The following is a 25,297-nucleotide window of genomic DNA, read 5'->3' as shown; positions in this document are numbered from 1 at the left end:
ACAAACAGAAATTCGCTAATAATAACCCATCCTTTGCTCATTTTAGAATAGATTTATTCAGAATAAAAGAAATCTATAAGATTCCTGAAATATTATGCAGATGAATTTAAAGAAGATTGGTTTCTTTCCATTCATTAAATTTAGTTTGTTTATTTTAGCATTATTATTTCATTGTTATTATTAATACTGTAATTTTTATAATTTTTTTCCCCTTTCTGTCGAATGGTTGTATTTGTATTCTATTTTATATATATTTTTTCTTATAGCTATGCAAATTATTGACCATTTTTTTAACATCTGTCTGCGATCCCTTGGACTTCGTTACGATGTTTTTGTATTGTCAGTTCAAGCATTACTAATAAAACATAATAATAATAAATGTTACCTGACGAATCGGTCATAACGGCCACCCATCTTTTTTATTATTATTATACATTTTAACAGTTCAAAAATATGCATGCCAAAAGGTAAGCGTAAATCAAATACAAATATACAAAATGTACATATATAAAATGTATAATAATCAAATAAATACATTGTAGAGTTCACAAAGTTTTCAATAGCGTAGGGCTTTCTTATTTAGAGAGTCGCTGATTCTGCTTATATATGCATAATTCAGTCAATACCTTATAATTAGGCCCACACGGAATCTGCGCGCGCAGAATTCCGCAGATTTTCCGCAGAATTCCGCCGATTTTCCGCAGAATTCCGCCGATTTTCCACTGATTTTCCGCAGAATTCGCAGATTTTCCGCAGAATTCCGCAGATTTCTGCAGATTATTAGCCCATTATTAATTCTGTTTATTTACTTGAGTAAATGTGTAAATCTGAATTTATTCAGTTTTTATTCGGTAATTTATTACTTTTTATTTAATATATTAAGGTTTTTGTTATGATACTCCGCTGGATACTCCCAAAATAATTCCGCAGAAATCCGCAGATTTTTACCAAAATTCTCTGCAGAAATAGAAAAAAAACTTCCGCAGATTCCATCTGGCCCTGCTTATAATTCAGTTTCTTATTGGCAAAGTTTACATGAATGTAAAATTTAGTTTGCAAAATAATTAAATTAAAACAAATTTCCTCTTGATTAGGGTAAGTAGTAAAGCCAAAGAGTACATTTTCCCACAACAATGACAGAGGTTTCGAACACTGTAACCTTTTATCAATAAATAAGTTGACTGAGCATGCGCGATGCCAAAACAAGTGTAAAGCAGTCTCCCCATATTCATTACAAAAATACAATTTACATCAATCCCACTTTTAAATGTTTGTAAATAATGTTTTGCTGGATAAAATCTGAGGAGAAGTTTCTAGGATTTATTTCTGTGGTAAACGCCACACGTTTTTTCCCCAGCAAATCAGTGGATCCTTTAATAAAGAAGCCCCGCCCATCTCTGCTCCTCTGCCAGTGCTCTTGTCCATTCTAGTCCGCGGTGTATTTTAAGCGCATGCGCAGTGTGTCACGGAACAAGCCAACGGACGAAGTTGGAAACAAGACTGTTTGCTAATCCTGAATTTTTACAGTAAGCAATGGGTGAGTATATTGATCTCCCGCACATTCATTTACACTGTTTCCCGTTGATGTATAACACCGAGAGCTCCAGCGCTTCTCAAAGCTGGGCTGTTAGTAGAGCATCCCAGCTCAGATGTAAACAGCTAGTACTGTCTATCATGTTGGGAGGAAAACTGAGACTTTTGTTTTACTGCCTGTAATGTTATTGTTGGTTTATTTGTCGTTTTTATTCTGTTACGAGTCTTGCTTGCAGTTTTGTGAATTAAAGCACGTTTATACATGTTCATATCTGCGAAACAGTGCATACATACATTACATTTTCACTGCTAACGTGAATCCAAGATTGTGGTAAAGTTGGTTTTATATTCACACATTCGGTCTTTTTCCTTAATATAATTACACTTTATTTCTTTATTTGTTTTTTGCAAATTATAAATAGTAAAATATTAGCAGCCAACGAATATCTTAGCACAACATTGTTCACAGTCAAGTAAATAGTGCTAATGTTGTTTTGAAGCCGTGTGACTGAATGTTCAAAGTACCATGATAAACAATATAAGGAACACCTTGTCACTGAACGAATGTGCCAATATAAAACTTTAAGTTACCTCAATGAAACCAAGTATCATGTTTGAATGTCAGATATGTTCTAATATGAGCTTAAATTACCGAATATCACTGTATATGCTTATCAATGTGTGTGTGTGATGCTGAACATCAAAACCAGTCGTGTATGTTGCACGGGTGTATATTTATTTAGGTGACGTTGCTTTTAAACTCGTTTTTTACCGTGTTTACCACCCCAACAAACACATATACGTTGTAGCGATGTCTGCACAACGTTGTATTTTTTTAAAGGCAACGTTGTCTCTTACGTGCTCGCTACATTGTCACAACGTAGAAATGTAAGACGTGAGAAGGCTGTAGCAACGTTGTCGTGCGACATTCAGCAACCGCGAGGCGGCGTTCTTACTACTTGTATTAAGATTTTTTCTGGCAGTTTATCAATACTGCCTAGAATACAGGATAAGCAGCAATTCTTTTCCAGTATTGCTAAATATGAAATATTATTCATTTATTTTTCCTATTTAATTTAACAATTGCATGTTTATACTTTAAAGTGTAAAAATGCCACACAAATGAATATAATCAAACTTTTTATTATATATTTCACAACATTTAATACATACAGTACGCATACAGTATCTAATTATAAGCAAACAGTATAAAATAAAGTTTAGATTATATATATATATATATATATATATATATATATATATATATATATATATATATATATATATATATATATATATAATTAAACTAAAGGGTAAACAAACAAGAAAAGTAAACAAGAAATCATTAAAATGTAAATAAATATATAAATAAATATATAAATTAAAATTCAAACACTGGGCAGTGAAGCTCTGGACTAGAGAATACAGCAGACCGGGGAGCGCAGCTGAAGACCAGTCGTAGTTGTTGGTATGGAGAAAGCAGTCAGAGGAAGAAACAAATTCAACGGATAATCCAGCTTCAGAGATCCACAGCAGACACAAGTCAAAATAGGCAGTGAACAAGAGAGGACAGATCAGAGCTTGACACAACAGCACTACACAGGAAATGACTATGACTAGCAAGTTATTGAAGTTTCAGACATTTATTGTAATTTCATTACATATAAAATCTCCAGAGTAATTATGTAGCCTACTTTATTTTAATGTTTTAATAATATATCATATACCAAAATTACATACAATTAAATAAATTTAGAGTTACAGGGAAAACAGGTTTAAGTTAACAGAAGTCAGAGTTAGTCTCCGAATACTTACTTAAATTATGAGAAGAGAAAGAACAGGCCCTGTAGTTGGGGTGTTGCTCACTGTAAATGGAATGTTAAACTTAGTGTCATTTCAATAACAGCTGTACAAAATAATAAAGTAATTTTTCATAAGCATGATCTATTTTCCACATTATGGACATGCTGTTTTAGGTAACATAACTACATTTAATAGTAAATAGAGTAGTATACTTCTTACCTCATCCAATTCTTCTTTCCATAGATCAGGAATTACAGCAACACTGATCTGAGGTGAATTCAACAGCTGAAAACATTCTGAAAGACAAGTTACACGAGTAATTTGAAAACAACAGTGAGTGGTTAAACAATAGAGTTTTATGCAACTTACGCATAATTAAAATCCAGAAATTATCAATAGAAGATTACCTCCATGTAAAAATAGCCTGTTGAGTAAAGAAAAGAGTGGGTTTTAAATAAAACATCAAAAGACCAATCAAAATAGAAATTTAGACTAGCAGACATTTTAATTACTATCTATATTAATTAGGCATATGAACATTAATTTATATACTTTAACTTATAGGGATAGCTCACCCAAAACTGACAATTCTGCCATTTTAGCCTCATCCTTTATTTGTTGCAAACTTATTTAGCTTTTTTTCTGCTAAACAATAAAGAAGATATGTTAAATAAAGCTGGAAAACTGTAACTATTTAATTCCATAGTGTTTTCCTACTATGAAAGCAAATGCTTACAGTCTTTAGTGTTCAACAGAATAAAGAAACTTAAAGGTTTGGAATCACTTATTATTTACAGGGCAAATAATTCGTGAGTACATATCATTTTTGAGTGAACTGTTCCTTTAACGGGACGCAAACTGCACAGAGATGTTTTGTTTTTAAAAGTTATTTTGTGTGTTTTGTAAAAAGTGGGTCGGCTTGTGTGATGAAGTATCATACTAACTGATCACGACGGATATGGAAAAAACTGAACTTCAAAAACATTATTGTCCATTTGATTAAAGACAAGGCGTAGGTAAATAATCAGGAAATGTTTTATCGAGAGATTTAACATGTGATGTTGGAAAAGATTGTTGTCGAAATCGTAGGTTTGTTTGAATATTCACGATTTACGTATCTTATTTAGCAAGAAGAAATAAAGCAATACTCACGTCTCCTCGGTCGTTGATGAATGAGACGACGGCTTGTTGAAATTTAAACTGATTCAGCTGTGACCAGTAAATGTTGTACAGTGGTCGTCCACGCAACCTAAGCACAACCTAAAGCATGCGACCCTCATGATGTTTAAATGGCAACCTTATGACATCGTTGTGACAACCTTTAGCAACAACGTAGAATCCTCAACCTTTTTGCAATGTTGATACAACGTTGTAGGAAGGTCGCTACGTTGAGGCAACGTTGTGTGTTTGTTGGGACGGTACTTTGAATATTCGGACTGAAGTCACGTGTTAATATGCCTTTAAAACGACATTAGCACTATTAAACTGACTGTAAACAGTGTTGTACTTTAATTGTTGGCTGCTAAAACGATTTCACTATTTAGACCCTGCTGAAAAATCCAGCTTAAACCAGCCTAGGCTAGTTGGCTGGTTTTAGCTGGTCGACCAGCCTGGTTTTAGAGGGGTTTTGGCCACTTCAAGGCTGGTTTCCAACCATTTCCAGCCTGGTCCTAGCTGGTCAGGCTGGAAAAAGACCAGCTAAAACCAGCTCAACCAGCCTGGTTAAAGCTGGATATAGCTGGTTTTGGCTGGACTCCCAGCTTGGCTAGGCTGATCAAGCTGGTTTAAGCTGGTCATCTCCCAGCCTGACCAGCTAAGACCAGGCTGGAAACCAGCCTGGAAGTGGCCAAAACCCCTCTAAAACCAGCCTGGTCGACCAGCTAAAACCAGCCAACCAGCCTAGGCTTGTTTAAGCTGGATTTTTCAGCAGGGGAATTTGCAATAAACACTTTTCTGAAATTATATTATCAGGGAGAAAGTCTGAATGTGTGAATATAAGACCAACTTTACCTCAATTATGTATTTGACAATAGCTAGAAACACTGTAGTATGGGTCAAAGTGATAGACTTTTCATTATATGTCGAAAGTCGTTAAGTCTTGTTCCTTAAATATATTTAGTAAATGTCCTACTTTAGGAAGTTGCTTTGTAACTGCAGCTTCTTTTATGGTTTATTTATTGTTTTTTATTTATTGCTTATTGAGGTGAAGTGCGTTTTATATTCGCACATTCATTCGTTTAAGAACAGTGAGAACTTGTGATGCACTGCTTTGAATGCTTGGTCTTAAATAAGATATATAAACCGACATCCAAACATGCTCTACACCTGAACAGTGCAGTGGCTGTACTCCGCACAAGACTTTTGGCCAGCGGAGAAATTAAAATGGTCGTGCCGAACTGAGTCTGGTTCTCTCTAGGTTTTTTTCTTCACTCTCCTATTTGTGAAGTTTTGTTTTCGCTCTCCGCTGTCGCCACTGGCTTGCATGGTTCAGGAAAAGCTACTCATCGATGAATTCCTTCAGTGTTTGGACTCTCAATAACAACTTCAAACCACACTGAACTGAGCTAAACTGAACTGAACTTAAACACTGAAAACTGAACTACCCTGATCCAGTTACTATGACCATTTATGTGAAGCTGCTTTGACACAATCTACATTGTAAAAGCGCTATACAAATAAAGCTGAATTGAATATATCCAAAGACAAGTAAGATATCCACAGATGCCATTTCAAAAGAAATCTGTGGTTTACTTGTGAAGACAGCAGAAGTCAATGATCCAACATATTCTTAAATGTTTCTTAAAATAAGATATATTGTCTGTCTAATCGGGGGAAAAGTCATTTTATTTTACCCAAATTTTAGAGCAGTAATTGTAATATTTTGATATTTTAAACCAAGGTTTTCATACTGTCAGAATCTTAAACCAGGCAAGCTGTGGGTTATATACTGATGAACGTTTTTCTGTCTCTCTCCATATGCAGATCTCGTCCCGTCTCTGTCCTCACTGCGGCTCCTGGTTTCTCCTCTGCGTCTCACGTCCGCCTTCATGTGGCAGATTGTCCAGGATCAGAACGTGGAGCAGTTTGGAAAACTGGAAGAGTTCGTTTCGGTGATGACCAACCTCGTGCCAGAACTCCTAAGCAGGAGGCAGAGGGCCACACTGATAGTGGGATTACGAGCAAAGGTGAGATGTTATGTAATACTGAGGTGGGGGCATGGTAATGGTTAGCACTGTGGCCTCAAAGCAAGAAGGTTGCTGGTTCGAGTCCCGGCTGGGTCAGTTGGCGTTTCTGTGTGGAGTTTGCTTAAGTCCAAACACATGCGCTACTTATTTATGATTTATTATTTTTGGGTAGAACAAAGACTATGCGGGTCAGGTAGTTGAAACGGTAGGCGACAAATAATCAATTTGTTATGAGTCAATTAATTAATTCACCGTCACCTACGACGTCACTTCCATCGTGATGTTTCACATTAGACATCGTAAGATGTCAAATTGGTCGACATCATTTATTTACTATACTTTTGTTCAATTTATTTTGATTCAAAATAGGATGCCTCATGCGCTAGGTGGTTTCTCAATATGCGTTCTTGCCCGTACTTGCGTTCTTGTGTCCTCGTGAAACGTCTTCAGTCGTCGCCGAAGTACTGTTACAATTCAAAGTTCGCATCTTGACAGATAAAATTCCCGCATGTGTATTTTCTCTGCCTCTTTGGCCAAGGATGCATCGAGAGGTGACTTATGCGAACTTGCGAACCTCAGGTATCCCAGAATGCATTGCAGCTAAACCAGCGAATGCTAACGGTGGAGGAGAAAACCCGCACGTTTTTAAAAATACACCTCTGCTGTGTCACAAAATAAAGTTTTACACTTTTTCAGGCGAGAATGTAGCTGTTTAAACTCGAATCGGCAGTTTATTCACAAAGATAGCGCGTCTTTAACGATGTGCCTCAGCTTATGCGGACTCCGACTCTCAGCCTGCCAGCGGGAGCTCCGTCATCACCTCCCCCCCGCCAGTGCAGCTTTACTTCAGTCTCGGATCTCAGATGTACCGCTGGATCTCATCCCTCCTTTGTAGTAAAACATGATATTTAATACGTCTTGTGAATATCTAACGGATAGATTTTGGATCTAATCTATTATTTGTTCTCAGGTGTATTATTTTTTTACCTTTTATAATTGTCTTTAATTGTTACCGTGTACGCTGTTTATCTTTGTTTACCAAATTGCTTAACGTTATCTTTATTTCTTATTGTGTGTGTCCTATACTTTATACTTGTATAATGTCCATTGTACTTTATTAAACCTGATAATAAAAGACAGGAGTCTGTGTATAATAACCCATTTCACTTCACATTTATAGTGATTTGTTTACATTTTCTTAAATCAAAAATGTAGATTTATAATATCAATATTATAACAATTACAGGGCCGTGTTTTATATAATTAATTTTATTGTTAGTGTACAGTGAGACCGATGAATCCATGGTGAGGTAAGTGACGTTGTAAAGTACACTTCCGTTCCATTTGAAGAAGTACCCGACTTGCGTCCTCACTTCCTCTAGAGTTCGTTCTTCCATGTCCGAACTTGGCAAGTCCGAACTTTGCGTGCTTTGTATTGAGAAACAGCCCTAACAAACCTAAAAACAGTTAGATGTGTAGCTTTTCAAACTTTGTTTTGTCTGTCAGTTTTCTGATTTGTTTTGTTTGCTGTGATTTTATCTTTTAGATGATTCTTGAGATGTGTCGAGGCGAGCTTCCAGCAGACCTTCACACTGTCAAATCACACATTCACCAAATCCAGACTACCGATTTACTGAAGGTAGGTCAACTCTTGTTTTGTTACGATACTGGAATTTGTTACCTGTTGTAACTGAAGTTTTAAAAACGTTCATTTCCTGCTAACATTTGAGCGCTGATTGACCATTGTGTTCATGTACTCAACAGAAATGACTGTGATTGGTCGTGAAGGCCACCAAACTCACCATTGTTTACTTAATGTAAACACAGAAACAGGGAAACTGGAGCTATTTAAACAGGGTGTCCTTAAAAGTATTAAAAGTTGATAAATCAATTATTTGAAAATTAAGGCCCTTAAAAAGTCTTAATCCCGTTTTTACGAGGTCTTACATTTCTTCAAGCATTGTTTAGGTGTTTGACTCTAAAGAAGCATAAATATATTTCTCGATTGGTCTGGCTAAGCTCCTCTGTCCGCGTGATGCACGCTCTCCACATGTAGCCAAACCATAGAGCAGAGCTATTCAATTGGCGGATCGCGAGGCTATTTGTTTCGCCCTTCAAAATAGTGTGACCGAGACATTAAAGATAAATTTAGTTCAGTCGAAAAATGGCCGCTATAGTTATGAAGTGACGTGCGTCTGTTCAATACACACGAAGCTGCAGTTATAGGCTGCGCAGAGCATGAGTCACCTGACATTAAGCAAGTGAGTGGCGCGAGCAGCCCAAAACATTTAGGAACTTTAAGCTTAAAGGTTTCTTAACGTCGCGTTACTGTTACACCGAGCGAAACTGCTGCAACTAAACAAAGTTATGCCACGTGTGCGCTAGTTTAAAGTTCCGAGCTCATATGAAATATCTTGCTTTTCCGTGCGCAATTTTGTTATTTCCAATAATAGAATATATGGCAATATGCGTGCGCAATCGGAAGACGCGCTCGCGCCTTTCAGACGCACCTAGTGAAAAACATCTAACGCCGTAGCTGTGAGAGTTGTGCGCGGCTTTCAGTGCAATGTAAACGAAAGATATGTTAGACGAATTATTATTAAAATGTAGTGTTTCCTCCAGGTGGCGGCAGGTCTTTTTTTTTTTTTTTTTTTAACACAGATCTACTAACTACCTGTGGCGTTACTATTTCAATGATACACATTCACAATATTTTAATTCACGCAATTTACCTGTCCACAGGTGAGCGACACAGACATGGAGAGCTTGCAGGACAGCGTACTTCAACTCGTCCTCAGCTTGCTAGAGGACGCCATGAAGCGAGAATACTTCTTTCAGGTCCGTGTTCTAGATCTGTTACACATGTAAGCAACTTAAAGGGAGAGTTTACAGAAAATAGACAATTTACAATTTACTCACCCTCAGGCCTACCAAGATATAGGGGCATTACTTCAGTAGAACATTAAAGAAGATTTAGAGCTGAAATCGTTGTCTTTTGGTGACTGAGGCTGCGTCTGAATACGCATACTTCCATACTATACAGTACACTAAAATCAGTGTGCGAGCCGAGTAGTATGTTCGAATTCATAGAATTGGAAAACCAGTATGCGAGAAGTACCCTGATGAGTACTACTTCCGGCGAGATTCTAAAGTGTGCATCCCATGCAAGCTACGCTATCCCATGATGCCTTGCGAGATAATTCATGAAAGAGACACCACTTGTCCAAAGTTTCACTTATGTTTAATATTATAACTTTTGTACCGAATGGGTTACAATCAAAATGCTCTGAATCCTTGGCTCAGTCCGATTCAAACGCACCCTATGACGTCATTTTCCATTCTGAAAATTTTTTCGCTATTTTGAATTTTTCGCAAAACCTGTTTAATCGAACTCTTCCTAGGCCACTTGTCTGATTTTGGCTGACCAAAAAGTGATAAAATTCGAGGTAATTAGACTTGCGAACAAATTTAACAGAGCTTGCGAAAATTACTGAGGCTGCGTCCGAAACCGCATACTTCCATACTATACAGTAGCGACGCTAAAATCAGTAGTAAGCTATGTCCGAATTCATAGAATTCGAAAATCAGTATGCGAGAAGTACCCGGATGACTTACTATTTCCAGCGAGATTCTGAAGTGCGCATCCCATGCAAGCTGCGCTATCCCATGGTGCCCCGCGAGCGAATTCATGAATGGGAGTGAAGCGACGCAACTGACGCAGGTAGGTCACGTGACCATGACAAAAATGGCAGACGTAGTACGTCCTAATTCCATTCATACAGCTTACATTCATACTGTATAGAACGTACTTTTCTAACGGCCGAGTAGTACGTTTAAATTCAAATACAGTACCTACTGAGTAGTAGACGGTTTAGGACGCAGCTCGTATAATGGAGGTCATTGGATGAAGTCCACTGCCATCATTTTGTGATTAAAAAAAAAAAAGTTCCACCAGTGGTCTTAGGGGCCGATTACACATCGGGACGTACTACGTCTGCCATTTGTCATTATAACATGACCATTAGGTGTGCACTTCAGAATCTCGCTGGAAGAAGTCGTTCATCCGGTTACTCCTCGCATACTGAATTTCCAATGCTACTATTTCAGACGTGACACTCGCATGAAGTATACAATTTCAGTCGCACCCGTGGCCTCAGTGACAGCTTTTGTACGTGTATTTCTGTGTATAGACTTGCCTAGTATGATTTAGTATTTAGAGCGGGGAAATAAAATTCTTTTTAATGCAAAACATTTGTGATTATAATGGGAACGAAACTTGGATATATACACTAAATATAGCATACGCACCCTGAGCATGCGTCAATGCCACTGCCATATTGGTACAGTGCTCCCAGAACAAAAGTCATTCAATTAAAGCCAGTGTGAAGATGCTGGACTTCCGCGCTGCATACAGGTGTAGTTACGACAAAACAAAGCATTAAGGCAGAACGTGTCATAGGTTTTGTATGTTACGAACTTTTGTGCTAAACAAGTAACGTTATTGATGATAATACAATCACTTACTGCATTGACCATAAGGCAAAGTATTAACATTGTGCACTAATCATAGATATATGTGTATATATATCCCGAAACCGCATACTTCCATACCATATAGTACGCTAAAATCAGTATGCGAGCCGAGTAGTATGTCCGAATTCATAGAATTCGAAAATCAGTATGCGAGAAGTACCCGGATGACTTACTACTTCCGGCGAGATTCTCGAGTGCGCATCCCATGCACGCTGCGCTATCCTATAATGCCCCGATAGAGATTTCATGAATGGGAGAGAGGTGACGCAACTGACGCAGGTAGGTCACGTGACCATGACAAAATGGTGGATGTAGTAAGTCCGAATTCCATTCATACCTTCACATTCATACTGTATAGAGCGTACTTTACTAACGGCCGAGTAGTACGTTTAAATTCAAATGCAGTACCTACTGAGTAGTAGGCGGTTTCGGACGTAGCCTATGGCTCTGGATGGCCACAGTCATCAGAATCCACCTTGATCCTGCGTTCATTTCAAAGGAGCGCTACCCTGTACCAAAATGGCAGCTCTATTGACGCATTCCTTCCAATAGACAACAACAGCGTAGGCGACACCTACTGTAAATATCTTTGTGTATAAAACTAGCGGTCTAGTATTTGTATAACTTCTCCAGCTCCATAGTGTTCATGTAAGAGCTGTGCTGCAACTAAAAGGAAGAGTTTTTGTATTTCAGGAAGTATTTCCAGTGGAGTACGGTCCTGACTTTGACAAAGCACTGCAAGTCCTCGTTGGCTTTTTTCTCTCCAGATTGGAGCAACTCCTGCCTGTACCAAACTTCAAACAGGTCTGATTATATGAGCTTCTCGATTACCTTACGCTATCTGAATGATTTAGGGGTTGTTTTGGGGTTTCAATACTTCAATTTCTTCAATTTCAGCTCTCATCGTTGCTCAGCTGCCGTCCTGGTGAGCTGGATGGGTATGTGGACTCGGTTTGCAAGTCGCACAGTTTGCTGTCCTTGCTGCAATCAGATATTTGTGGGACTCTGGAAAAAAACGGTAACATTTTAATGCCAGATTCATTCTGTATGCTATCCTCTTTTGGTCAAACTAAGCTTAAAGCGTCTTTACACAACAAAGGCGGCACAGAAAACGAACCTAAAGGGGCATACATTTACAAAAATGTCTGTTTACGTAAGCATTTGAATGCAGCAGAGAGTCTTTAGACTGAATTCTGAATAAATCAGCATTGTAGAGATGATTTTACATGGTTAATTTAAGAAAACGGATTGAATATCTTTAATAGGGAGCAGATTTGAGAACTTGAAAGTATTAGTTCACCTATAAATATGTTAAAGAAACACGCCACTTTTGTTTTTGGAAATAGAGTTAAACTGTTAAGTTAAATTTTTTTTCCATCCATTCTGATCTCCAGATCTGGCGGGAGCACTTTTAGCTTAGCTTAGCATAGGTAATTGAATCGGATTAGATCGTTAGCAACTTATTTGAGCTTCTAGAAAATAGCAAATTGCTATTTTTCCATCAGTCTTCATACAACATTACTACAGAGGAGTCAAACGTTACATTTGACTTTCGACATTCGAAAATGATCAAAACTGTTTGGTCTTTTTTTTTTCGAGTGAGCTGCTAATAGTCTAATCATGTTCAATGATTTATGCTAAGCTAAGCTAAAAGTGCGCATATGAGACCCGGAGATCGGCTGAATAGACTAAAAAATGATCAAATTACTGAGTAAAATGTTGTAAATTTGCCTCTTTTTAAAAATGGAGTGTTTCTTAACAACAGAATTCAAATTTTTTGGTGAACTTAAAAATGGAAAATCACAAATTTATGTCATTAGGACAGTTAGCCAGTAGGGCTGTAACGATACACGATATAAAATCGAAATCGCGACACTCAGATCTACGATCTTGTGTCGCGGTGTAATAAGGAAGAATCGCGACACACCCACCCCGTGATACCTTTCCAATAACGTCAGCAAAAGTTGAGCTAATTAACACTTTTTTTCGTTCGACATTACAAGCACTGCTCCGTTTAAGCCCTCGCAATATTTAGCCGGGAGAGCTCGCACAGAGCTCTTAGTAAGGGGCCGTCTGAATGTGTCAAGAATATCAAAAACAAAACCAACTTAACCCCGCTTGACAACCGACAACGCCAGAAACATTGCCAATGCTGTCAAAGCGGCCGGATTTTCAGCGCATATACGATGATTTGCTCATACTGTTAATGTGGCTGCGCAGAGAGGGATGGGCGTTCACCAGATGTCAGGTAACAGCCAAACTTTTCTGTAACCGTGCAGTGCGCTTTCTGTTTGAACCTTTGGGAGGTCAGAAAACACGCAGAAGCTTTCAGTTAAAATAAACACAGTTTCTATAGTTATAGCCTACTTTATTTAGAGATAAAGGTATATGGCTCTGCATATAATCACTCTATCTTGCTGGAGTTTATAGCCGTTTCGCTTTACTTCAGGACGCATTAATGCCGCTCTGAAGGTCTAATCGCTGTTTTAAGTTATCCAGAGCTGTATGAATATACAAATCTTGAATATCACAATAGTATTAAATATTACAATTGCAACAACACAGACAGCAACACTTTTGCACAATCGATACCCAGCTGATTCAGTCGTTTATAAGAGGACCAGCCTCTTCTTTTTTCCTTGTCAACATAAAGGCAGTAAGGTGCGCCTTATTTTCGGCCACTTGTTTAACTGCAAGGCATACTTAATTTGCGGGATGATAACGTATAACCCGTGCCTACAGACACATTTGCTAAAGAAGCAAAATGGAAGAAGAATATTGCTGTTTGATACAGACCTGTTGATACTAGACCAGCGCTTATGTTGACCTGGATCTGCGTAATAAACGCAACAAATAGGCTTTACTTTTTATTTTACAGCTTAAAGCATGTACGCAGATTAATGCAATATCATATTTAAACAAATCTTTAAAATAAGGATTTCTATTAAAATGTAAAAGGTTTTGTGATTATAATAATAACAGCGGGGCATTAAATAAATGCATATTTTCCGTGGAGCGAGCAATTTGAGGAAGTCTGCGATTTTTATTTGACGGAAGAAATAAACATGATTGGAAAAAAGCCTATGCCGGTTATTAAAAAGAATCAGTCAGTATTTTCGTTTTGTAAAATAATTAATTATTTAAGTGAAAATAATTTAGGGCTTTCCTATTTATTTTATTCATTTTATTTAGATTATTCTGCTCTTCTGTGCTACACACTGCAGGTGCGTGAAGATGCTCTGTTGTTCTGTTCCGTTATTAATATATAAAAATAAATCAGTATTTTAAAATGCAATATTTAATGTGTCAGACACAAAATAGACACGTCAATTTGTTTAATATAAAATTAATAGTAGTCTGACCAGTTAACCGTTAATAACCGATTAATGAGCGGCGGTTGTCGGTTAGCAAAATTAACGAAATGAGCATCCCTAGCTATTTAATTTACTTTTTCTATGCAAGAGAACTTGATTGAAAAATAATTTTCAACATGCTTGAACCATCTAAACAATGGAGTTTAGTTTGGTTTTTCAACAGTATTTTGTTACAAAGAAAACAGAAGTGATATAGCTTTGGCTATTTATTTATTTTATATATGGCTATTTATATTGTTAATAATTTGCATAGTTAATATTGTTCTTTTATGTTTAGTTTATAAAGATTTTTCAAATGTTATTTAATTAAAAATAGTTTTAAAAATATTTTTTTTCCCACCCCACACGAAAAAAATAAAATAAAAAATCGTGATACGAATCGAATCGTGGGTCAAAAATCGTGATACGAACCGAATCGTGGGTTTGGTGTATCGTTACAGCCCTATTAGCCAGTGCTGAAGATTAAGATTAATTAGTTGTTTTCATCTTGCTTTCTTCAGTTCTTCCATCAATAGTGGAGGATCGAATAGTCTCCTCATTGTCACTGCCTCCTGTTGGCGACTCGGTCCTTGTAAATCAGCAGAACGATGCCACGCTACTTCTAGAGGAGCCGAAAAACCTACTAAAACAGACTGTAGACAAGGAGACACTGGCAGGGGATCCAGATGTCCGAAATGAGGGATCTAGCTCCAACAGCGAATCATCCTTCAGAGACAGCGATGGAGAAAAGGAAACAAATGCTGATAAACTGCAAGAGTAAGCAACCGTTGAGTTTTACCATTTACTTTTAATCCAGCCGATCTCAAGGTCTGGCAGGAGCTCTTTTAGCTGAGCTTAGCATAAAGCATTGAATCAGATTAGACCACTGGCAACTTCTTCGAGCTTGTAGGAAATGGCTACTCCTCTGTAACTACAGAGAAGTCGAGCATTAAATATGAAAGTCATCAAAACCCTTGGCTCGTTTTAGATTGAGATGCTAATTGTCTAATCTTATTCAATGATCCATGCTAAGCTAAGCTAAAAGTGCTTCCACCAGACACCGAAATTGGATTCAAAAAGTGGTATGGTGTAGGCAGGATGTTCAGATCAACTGTTCATTTACTAAGGTTAAGGTTGGCAAGTCAGTGTTTATTTTGTATGAAAATTTTAATTCGCTATATAATCTCATGATATGTCTCGTATCCTGATAACGCTGTATCACAATATAGTACCTTTTCTATAAATGCAATCAATTAATAGTTTGTTGTGATGTAATGTTATTGTGTGGCTAGAGTTAGAATGCAGGTTAGGTTTAGGGATAATTGCATGCATAATTAATTGTAGTTACAGCATGACACAATTTGTTCTGAAGTGAATTTGACGCGCGAATGAAGCGAGTAAACTCAAATGTTCACGCAGCAATTTACGTGCGAATAGCACGATTTATCCGCACGTTACGCGTCTGGTGTGCACACTATAGTATGTACACGGAACGCGCGGACAAATCGTGCTATTCGCGCGTAAATTGCTGCGTGAACATTTGAGTTTACTCGCTTCATTCGCGCGTCAAACCCTGCTTCATTCGCGCGTCAAATTCACTTCGGAACAGACGCGGATTCGCGTGATGGGCAGGGCTTCTGTCTGCCGGGTGACTCTAGCTTCATAGCTATATGGCTAACATTGATTTTATGAAGAAAATAACAGTGTTTATGTGCTTTATGAAGACTGAAAAACAGCGTAGAGACGTTTAGGGTCGTGTCTGAGTCCTTTCAGAGGTTCTTCCAGCTCTGTGAGCTCATAAACTTCTCCAGAAACTGAACCTGGATGACGGAGGCTTTTAGCGGTGCTTCTGACTGAGCCGAATCCAGTTTGATGTCGGCTGAAGGATTTTCCCCCGGAACACCGACAACAGGCGATTCGTCACAATCACGCCCCCACAAGAGCAAGCTCCTGATTGGTTAACGCGGGGCGAATGTCCGCTGAAGTTCAGATTTTCGAATTTGAGTTTCAATTCGCGTCGCGCCATTCGCGTGTATCGTGCCATTCGCACCGCGCCATTCACGTCATTCGCACGTATCGCACCACATGATGTCTATTCGCACGTTTGCATTGACAACATGTAAGTCACTCGCGCTTGACGTGCGTTCCGCGTCTGGTGTAAACGCAGCATAACAAGGAAACTTCATTCATTCATTTTCTTGTCGGCTTAGTCCCTTTATTAATCCGGGGTCGCCACAGCGGAATGAACCGCCAACTTATCCAAGTTTTTACGCAGCGGATGCCCTTCCAGCCGCAACCCATCTCTGGGAAACATCCACACACTCATACACTACGGACAATTTAGTCCACCCAATTCACCTGTACCGCATGTCTGTGGACTGTGGGGGAAACCGGAGCACCCGGAGGAAACCCACGCGAACGCAGGGAGAACATGCAAAATGTTATTGATTGATTTATTTATTTTTTTTATTTATATCAGTTCTGGGCAAATGTTTGATTGAGAATGTAGAAATATAAAATTTTATATTAAAATATAAAACACGCTTTTAAAAACTAACGATTACAGACCTAGCATAAAGTAAAATGTAAACATTGTACATTTAAGCCTGCAAGTTTCTCCCCATGCTGTTATTCACATTTCTGCCTGCATCCTCGTGGTGAAGTCTATGGGTGTACTCACACCAGGCATGGTTGTCTTGAACCGTGCTCAGGCACGACTGTTCCTCCTCCCCTCTCTTCCTCGGCCTGCACTCATACTTTAACAGAATTTAAAAGTTATTTTTAAGTCGTTTGGCATGCGATGACACAGTCGAATATTTTGCTCAACAGATTTTTACACTCACAGATGACCATAAATTCCTCGTGCTGCAGGTACAGTATTAGGAGGTTTGCTGAAGGTGCAGCGAGAGGATTGTGTTTTTAATAATCCATGACAGTTCTCGTTCATTGAACAGTAAGAATGATTAATCACTCCATATGAAACTGTCCCTCAAAAGTGACATCGGGGCTGTGTCCAAAACCGCCTACTGCTCAGTAGGTACTGCATTTGAATTTAAACGTACTGCTCGGCCGTTAAAAAAGTACGCTCTATACAGTATGAATGTGAAAAGTATTAATGGAATTCGGACGTACTACATCCGCCATTTTGTCATGGTCACGTGACCTACCAGCGTCAGTTGCGTCACCTCACTTCCTTTCATGAATTCTCTTGCGGGGCATTATGGGATAGCGCAGCGTGCATGTGCACTTCAGAATCTCGCCGGAAATAGTCATCCGGGTACTTCTCGCCCACTGATTTTCGATTTTATGTATTATTCGGACATGCTACTCGGCTCGCATACTGATTTTAACGTATTATATAGTATGGAAGTATGCCGTTTCGGACGCAGCCCGGGTCTCAGTTTCGCACTCACACTACAAGCATACTGCAGCAAAGCCCAACCGAACCGCTCTTTGGAACTGCCCTCCTCCAACAAGACTAGGGCCGGCACACTGAACCAAGCCTGGGCCAAATTCAGAGCCCTCACACTTGTCAAACAAACCAGGAAACGCACCCGGGCATAGTTCGAATAGCCTAGTGCGAGTGCGTCCTAAGATGGCGAAAAAGTGTTACACTAAATAACAAAAATTATACAAAATGATGGATCGAAACAAAAAATGGATGATATGAAATTATATGAAATGATCGACTTTATTTCACGCATACGATATTGATATTAAAGATGGGCATAATTCATTTTTTAAATCTAGATTAATCTCACTGTATTCTTGGAATAATCTAGATTAAAAGGGCTCATTTAAATTCTGCCGAAGGCATTCAGAATATGTGTGCTACCCAAATAATGACTAAAAGTAAGTCTTTGAGTATGGGTTTCTCCAGCCAGGTGGCGCATTAGATCAGGGGCTTATCTCCTGTTTTCTAAAATGCATCACAAACTGCTTGAGAAACTGTTCTACTCTGATAATTGGTGATGAAAATAAATTGTTCAATGAGATGTGCTTGTGTTTACTCACTGTTCATTCTACAAAAGCTCCAAACATTTTTTGATCACTTTAATCCGACTAAAGTCATCACTGAACTAAACAGAAATGGAGTTAAGACGTGTGGAGTATGCAGATATTAGTGGCATTATTGAAGTAAACACCGCGGTCAAACTATTAGCGTCATGTAGGACTTTTCGCCATATTTTTAAGATTCACAAACACTGCTGTCAGTAAAGGACCGCACACACATACAGACACACACATTGCAAAATCCAGAAGTATTTTTTCTTTCCATTCGGCGTGTGTTATTAAATTCCACAACACTCTCAGCAGTCCTTTAATCCTTATTTGCGTCTAATACACCAGTTTGTCACGGGGGCATGAATGAAATGTTCATGAGTTTATGTGAAACTGCCGAACTGCAGTTAAAGTCGGCCAAAATTACAGGAAACTCTTAAATGAATGCACTTGACGTCAACACCTTAATAATGCAAATAACTAGACTACACATGTAAGCGTAGTCAGTCGTAGTCAGTAAGTGAAAGATCCAGAAGGGCATCCTGCTGATTTGATTCAGAAGGGCACTTTTTTTTGTAATCATTGTGTAAGAAAAGTAGTAATCAAAGATCCTTTTTATTGTTTTTATAGGTGTGACTCCAAAGAGCCAGACCTGCTGTCGTCCACCAATGATGCTCACACAGGTAAAACCTCTCTGAAAGTCAACAGGCCTCATTCATCAATATCATTTGAATTGTCGTGAATTTGTTTTTAAGAAACTTCCCGAGAACAGTGTACAGTGGAACGGTGAGCCCCATGTCATTATTATTGAAAACGCATGCCAGTTTTTCCAAATTAACATATGAACACCCCACAATTCCCCATAAATAACATGACCTGTTACTGGTACACACCAAGTCGACAGTCAGCGCAACACAATCTCACGGCAATTCGTAACTTTTTGATTTAGTGGCTAATTCGAATGAATTCCTACGATCTAGTTCATACAATTTAGTATGATTTACTCATCACCCAATAGAGTGAAGGAACTATGACGTCACTTTGTAGGCTAATCGGCTGCTAGCATAAAACTGGTTCCCTCGTGAAAATCCTATAGGATTTTCCCATAGGCTTTTCGAAGATTGCAAATAATAAGCTCTGTGTTCAAACACAGTTCATTACACTTACACATTTAGTCCAGCAGGATAATCCTCACACGAAAATACAACTTGGAGCACTTTTGGATCTTAAATGCAAACGCAAGAGTTAAAAAGCTAACATTAGGCTATAAACGGACTATAGTGCCCTCGGGGCGCTCGTCTGTGACGTCAGCCCCACCCTGCTACAGACGACTTTTCAAGCTTATTTTTTAGAAATAATGTCCATGACAAAGAGTTAATCTCTCTGTATATTATATTATAATCCACGCTATGTATTATAAACAAATAAATACGCAAAATTACATAGACCTATGAGCCTTTTGGATCGTTTTTACGTGGGAAATACATCTGTTTTGCTTTGCGGTTGTTCTAAAGTTTTAAAACTGCGTGTATAAATCTGCCTATATAGTATTTTCATCAGACATATTTAAATAAGTGTATCGCTCGCGCGCACAGCCTGCTTACCTTAACAGATGACAGAAATGAGGCGTGAGGAGGAACAAGTCTATCAAATGCCTGCAAGTTCCATCATCATGGACACAGAGCAACATTCAATATTCCTTTTATGTCACGACGTACAGCGAAAACCAGCCCATACAGTCACATCTGCTATACGTTTCATGGAGGAGTGTAAATACTGCAGTTATGACTGAGTAAAATGTGTTCAGATGAAGAAAAAAAGACAAAAAATCACTTGATCACGTTAATATGTCTGTATTTTTACACATTTATTCACACGTTTGCTTTACTGAGGGCAGGAGAGGCTGCACTAGTGAGCAGTATCTTCATAATATAGTTTAATTAAAATAAATGATCAACAAATGAATGTGTCTCGAAAGCCTTTACAAGTGAAGGAATTATCTACACACAATCTGAATTCTTAATTAGAAAAACACAAAAAACTATAAAATACTCTTCATGAAAATACCTAAATAACAGACAAATTCAAATGCCCAACACAAGCGAGCTGCGCTCCAGACCAGATCAGCTCAATGACGTATAATGTCTCCGACGCCGCCTGTAGTCCCATTGAGCAACTTGATAGCAACCGTCTTTTTACAGAAGCATGGCCGAATTAAAAATTCAAAAGTGTGCTGTAACTGATGTGTTTTATGTCGTAGAACAAAACGTGAAAGTATCTTGAGTTGGTGTTCGCCACAAACCTTATTTAAGCGATTTTACTGAAACCCCATACAAAAACCCCATTGACTTTGGGACGAGGGAACCGGAACTGCTAAAATGCTAACTCGCTTCCGGGTTTTTGCATACAAATTGACGTCATAGTTCCTCCACTCTATGACGGTTGGGGTTAGGGGTGGTCTTTGGTGCAACGCATCCTTTCTAAAATCATACAATTTTGTTAGACTGAACTCGTACGAATTGGCCACAAAACTGACAAAACGTAAAATACTTACGTTTTCTCATGAGATCAGGCTAGTCAGCCGGTTGATTTGGTGTTTTCCACGTCGCCTCTCGTCGGATCAAGGTTTTGGGTGAACTATCCATTTAACTAATACTAAATTGAATTAACAAAATCTGCATGACAGGCAAATTTTTGCATTTCTTCATCTTCGTGAAAAGTGCTCAAGTAGAGTTTAAGAAGAGATTTGTTCATGAATGAGGCCCGGAATTCTCATTACAGCCTGCTTTTTTGCTTTCTGATCCTTGATTTAATTATTTGTGTTTCAACCCACGTGTAGGAGATCTCATTTTTCCGGCAGCGGCGCCTCCTCAGCGTCCCGACAGTTTCACCAACTCCCCGTCCAAAGGCTTCCACTACGCCGGCAGGACCGTACACCGCTGTCAACAGTGCACTAAATACTTCATCTACCGCTCTGACCTCGTGAAGCACCAGGAGACGCACACCAAGCCAGGGGCGCACGAGTGTCTGCAGTGTGGGCAGGATTTTGAGGATTCGACTCAGCTGGCGGCGCACAGGATCTCCAGCTGCAACACCAGAGTGTTCAAGTGCGTCAAATGCAGAGCTCACTTCCGATCCCTCAGGACCCTGTACAAACACAACCGAATGCACAAAGAGAAGACCACACACAAATGCCCTGAGTGCGGGCGCACGTTCACAAGCCTCTCCCAGTTAGTCAGCCACCGGCGCGGACACCGAACTCCTTCCATCAAACGGAACTACACCTGCAAACAATGCAACGAGACGTTCGGCTCGTATAGAGCGAGTCTGATCCACCAGAAGATCCATAAAGCGGACGCAGCGCGTCCGTCCAAATCGGATCGACAGCCAGGAAAGTGTCGCTTCTGCGACTTGACGTTCAACATAGACAGCGAGTTAAGAAGCCACCTGAAGACGCACGCCGAGTTCAGACCGTATATCTGCGACCAGTGTGGGAAGTGCTTCTCTGCGAACAGCAGTCTGCTAGCTCACCTCTCCAACCACACCGGAGAAAAGCCCCTCCTCTGCTCGCAGTGCGGCAAACGCTTCTACAGCAAGATCCAGCTCAAGTCCCACATGAGGTGTCATTCTGGAGAGCGTCCGCACATCTGCCCCTACTGCGAGAAGCAGTTTTCACTGTCAGGGAACTTGAAGATCCACATCCGCATCCACACCGGCGAGAAGCCGTACGTGTGCCATCAGTGCGGGAAGGGTTTCGTGTCCGCCGGCTGTCTGCAGGTGCACCTGCGCTCGCACACCGGAGAGAAGCCGTACCAGTGTAAAATCTGCGGGAAGAAGTTCGTCGTTTCCAGCCACCTGACGGCGCACATGTGCTTTCACACCGGCGAGCGTCCGCATTGCTGCATGCAGTGCGGGAAACGCTTCATCCGCCGCTACGACTTGAGCAAGCACATGTACACTCACATCGGGAAGAGGCCGTTCCCTTGCCCCATGTGCCCCAAGGCGTATACCTGCCGCACGCACTTGAACAGGCACATGAAGAGCCACAGCGTTTGATTAGCATTAGCATCATTACCCTGCTGAAAAATCCAGCTTAAACCAGCCTAGGCTGGTTGGCTGGTTTTAGCTGGTCAACCAGGCTGGTTTTGGAGGGGTTTTGGCCACTTCCAGGCTGGTTTCCAGCCATTTCCAGCCTGGTTTTAGCTGGTCAGGCTGGGAGATTACCAGCTAAAACCAGCTTGACCAGCCAAGCTGGGAGTCCAGCCAAAACCAGCTATATCCAGCTTAAACCAGGCTGGTCAAGCTGGTTTTAGCTGGATTTGGCTGGTCAATTTCCAGCCTGACCAGCTAAGACCAGGCTGGAAATGGCTGGAAACCAGCCTGGAAGTGGCCAAAACCCCTCCAAAATCAGCCTGGTTGACCAGCTAAAACCAGCCAACCAGCCTAGGCTGGTTTAAGCTGGATTTTTTAGCAGGGTATATACATGTTTTTTATCGTTCTGTCATCCCGAGTGCCTTGTAAGAAGCGAAATTGTACTCGCGAAGATTAATATGGTGTCATTTACTCGTGCTCATCACGACTGCTGTTGATGTCCAAGCCTACACACTGTGTATCTCTCTCTCTCTCTCTCTCTCTCTCTCACGGTGAGACATGTAAAGGCACAGTTCACACAAAACTGTCTTCTGTCGAACACGAAGATATTCAGAATATCTCATTTTTCGTTTGACACGGCTTCAGCAAGTTAATAAAGAGGAAATGTTCGAGAAAAAGAACAGCTCTATCTGATTTCGACAGTTCAGAGACGACTACCTCGATCAAGCTCTGAAAACGACAGGAATGTATGATCCTCAGTATCGTCTTTGTTTATTTATAATCGTCCCCTTCTACTTCTAAATCAGCAAGCCACTCAATGAAATGCACCGATTCATCGGGTTTGTTATCAAAGGAACAGCTCTGCAATCAGATACTCGATTGTAATCTTGCTTTATTTTTAGTCTCTTTAAAGCAGGGGTGCTCAACCCTGTTCCTGGAGATCCACCTTACTGCAGATTTCAGTTGCTACCCATATCAAACACACCTGAAGTAATTAATCAGGACCTGAAGACCTGGTGATAATTACAGGCAGGTGTGTTTGATATGGGTAGCAACTGAAATCTGCAGGAAGGTGAATCTCCAGGAACAGGACTGAGCACCCCTGCTTTAAAGATGCAGTTCTGTCATCATTTAACTCATCTCTTACTTGCTTCTTTCTTCTGTTGAACACGATTTAAGATATGCTGAAGGAAGAAAACAGCCATTGACTTCCATAGTAGTTTTTTTCCTACTATTAATGTGATCATTCTTCAAAATATCTCATTTTGTGCTTAACAGAAGAAAGTCAGGTTTAGTGAGTTTTCATTTTTGCCAGAATTTTCCCTTTATTCTTGCTGATACAAGCGTAAAAATAATACCTGCGCTCTCCCTTTAATTGAGACGTGTTTGTTTACACCCTGCCTGGTCTAATATTGAGCTGAGTTCGGTGGTTTCAATGCGATGAAGTTATTCGAAGAACGCTCCTGCATTACCGATCTGTGACGTTGTTTAATGCTATGGATATTTTCTGTTGGATGTATCTTTTAGATTTAGGTTTGCCAGACTCATTCTCGGTGAGCAGCTGTCGATAAAATGTGCTGAATGTTATCGCCTCACACTGAATCGAATAAATGTGTCAACGTAAAGATGGAAGTGAAAATGCGTGATGCTCGTTTCTTCCTGAAAAATTGACCCAAAATGAAAACTCTGTCATCGTTTGCTCATCTGTTTCAAACCTTTGAGTTGTTCTGTTCTTCTGTCGAACACAAAAGAAGATGCTTTGAAGAATGCTGAAATCCATTGACTCGCTTGGTGTTTGATACGGATGTCAGTGGTTACAGGTTTTCGGCATTCTTCAAAATGTCTTCGATTAGAAGAACAACACAATCTAGCATAACCCTGCTGAAAAATCCAGCTTAAACCAGCCTAGGCTGGTTTAAGCTGGATTTTTCTGTAGGGAAGGTTTATTATGGAGACAGATAAGACTCAAAAGTAATTCACGCAATAGACACGATGTACACATGCGTAGCCAAATTCACGTGCATAAAACCAAATTCACGTGCGTAAAATATTTATTTTCACCAAAAATTTCAGGTGCTCAAAATAAAAATACATTTTTATAAACTACGTTTCACAAATGTAAAACAACATTTGCAAATGTATACGAGTGTACAAAAAGTTTTCATTGTTTAAAACTTGTGAGTTCATCCTGAATGAGAATAATCCTCTTTCACGTATGACTCCCCCTGAATACGCGTGTGTGTGTGTTTGAGACTTTCCTGCCAGAGTCAGGGCAACTCGTACCTTTCAGCCAATCAGAGGAGAGCTTTAGTCGAGGACACCCACTCTGCGCTCTATTTACGCAGACTGTTCCTCGTCAGCATGGCGAACGGAGAAAGCAGCAGTCGCACTTTTTTACATTTATTTATTTGACCATAGCCTCACTCTTTTTATCCATTATTTTGCCGCAGCTCCGCTCTTCTTATTTATTGTCCCGCAGCCCCATGAGTAAACTTTAGCCTGCAGGGTAATGATGAGAAGTAAGTATTATTCCGGCCATGCTAGTCTTAACAGTGCCGTTGTGGTCCAGTGGTCAGCACGTTGGGTTGCCACACTGTCGACCCGTGTTCGATCCTCACCTGAGTTAGTGTTTTTTTTTTCTTTAATTTTTATTGTTAAGACATACAAAACTGTAAGGGTTGTTGAACATTTGAAGTTCTAAAGCAGCTGTTTTCTTGAAAAAGATGTGATAGTGTCATTAGTAACTGAATTGGAAATGACCTTATTTTAATATAGTCAGTCGTGAACTGAGGTGGG

General features: G+C 39.6%; 1 protein-coding gene and 1 long non-coding RNA gene across 44 annotated transcripts in view; one reads left to right on the top strand and one right to left on the bottom strand.

The window, feature by feature from the left end:
* The window catches only part of zgc:171422, a 31,052-nt gene extending 6,912 nt beyond the window's left edge, over positions 1 to 24,140 (top strand). For 2 of the 38 annotated variants that reach the window (XM_087245505.2, XM_088649573.1), the window contains exons 3-11: positions 6,319 to 6,521; positions 8,068 to 8,160; positions 9,264 to 9,359; positions 11,748 to 11,858; positions 11,952 to 12,072; positions 14,929 to 15,184; positions 19,040 to 19,092; positions 21,249 to 22,487; positions 22,857 to 24,140. In XM_087245505.2, coding sequence (XP_087101631.2) covers positions 6,319 to 6,521; positions 8,068 to 8,160; positions 9,264 to 9,359; positions 11,748 to 11,858; positions 11,952 to 12,072; positions 14,929 to 15,184; positions 19,040 to 19,092; positions 21,249 to 22,465 — 2,150 coding nt within the window. In that variant the 3' untranslated portion in view covers positions 22,466 to 22,487; positions 22,857 to 24,140. 38 annotated transcript variants of the gene reach the window in all.
* On the bottom strand, positions 2,917 to 4,570 carry LOC148682558 (uncharacterized). Of its 6 annotated transcripts, none has more exons than XR_015943066.1 (6): positions 4,489 to 4,570; positions 3,912 to 3,981; positions 3,706 to 3,760; positions 3,556 to 3,632; positions 3,349 to 3,398; positions 2,917 to 3,050 (listed from the first exon to the last, which is right to left on the bottom strand). It is a non-coding gene; the product is annotated as an uncharacterized LOC148682558 (long non-coding RNA). The 6 variants fall into 6 exon arrangements; XR_015943067.1 differs by having other exon boundaries at positions 3,744 to 3,760; XR_015943064.1 differs by lacking the exon at positions 3,912 to 3,981.
* Positions 24,141 to 25,297: the final 1,157 nt, after the last annotated feature.

The sequence above is a fragment of the Danio rerio genome, chromosome 4, assembly GCF_052040795.2.
Source record: "Danio rerio strain M-AB ecotype USA chromosome 4, GRCz13ab, whole genome shotgun sequence".
Taxonomy (NCBI): Eukaryota; Metazoa; Chordata; class Actinopteri; order Cypriniformes; family Danionidae; genus Danio; species Danio rerio.
The sequence above is the reverse complement of the archived record's forward strand: the minus strand, read 5'-3'. Positions and strand labels throughout refer to the sequence as shown.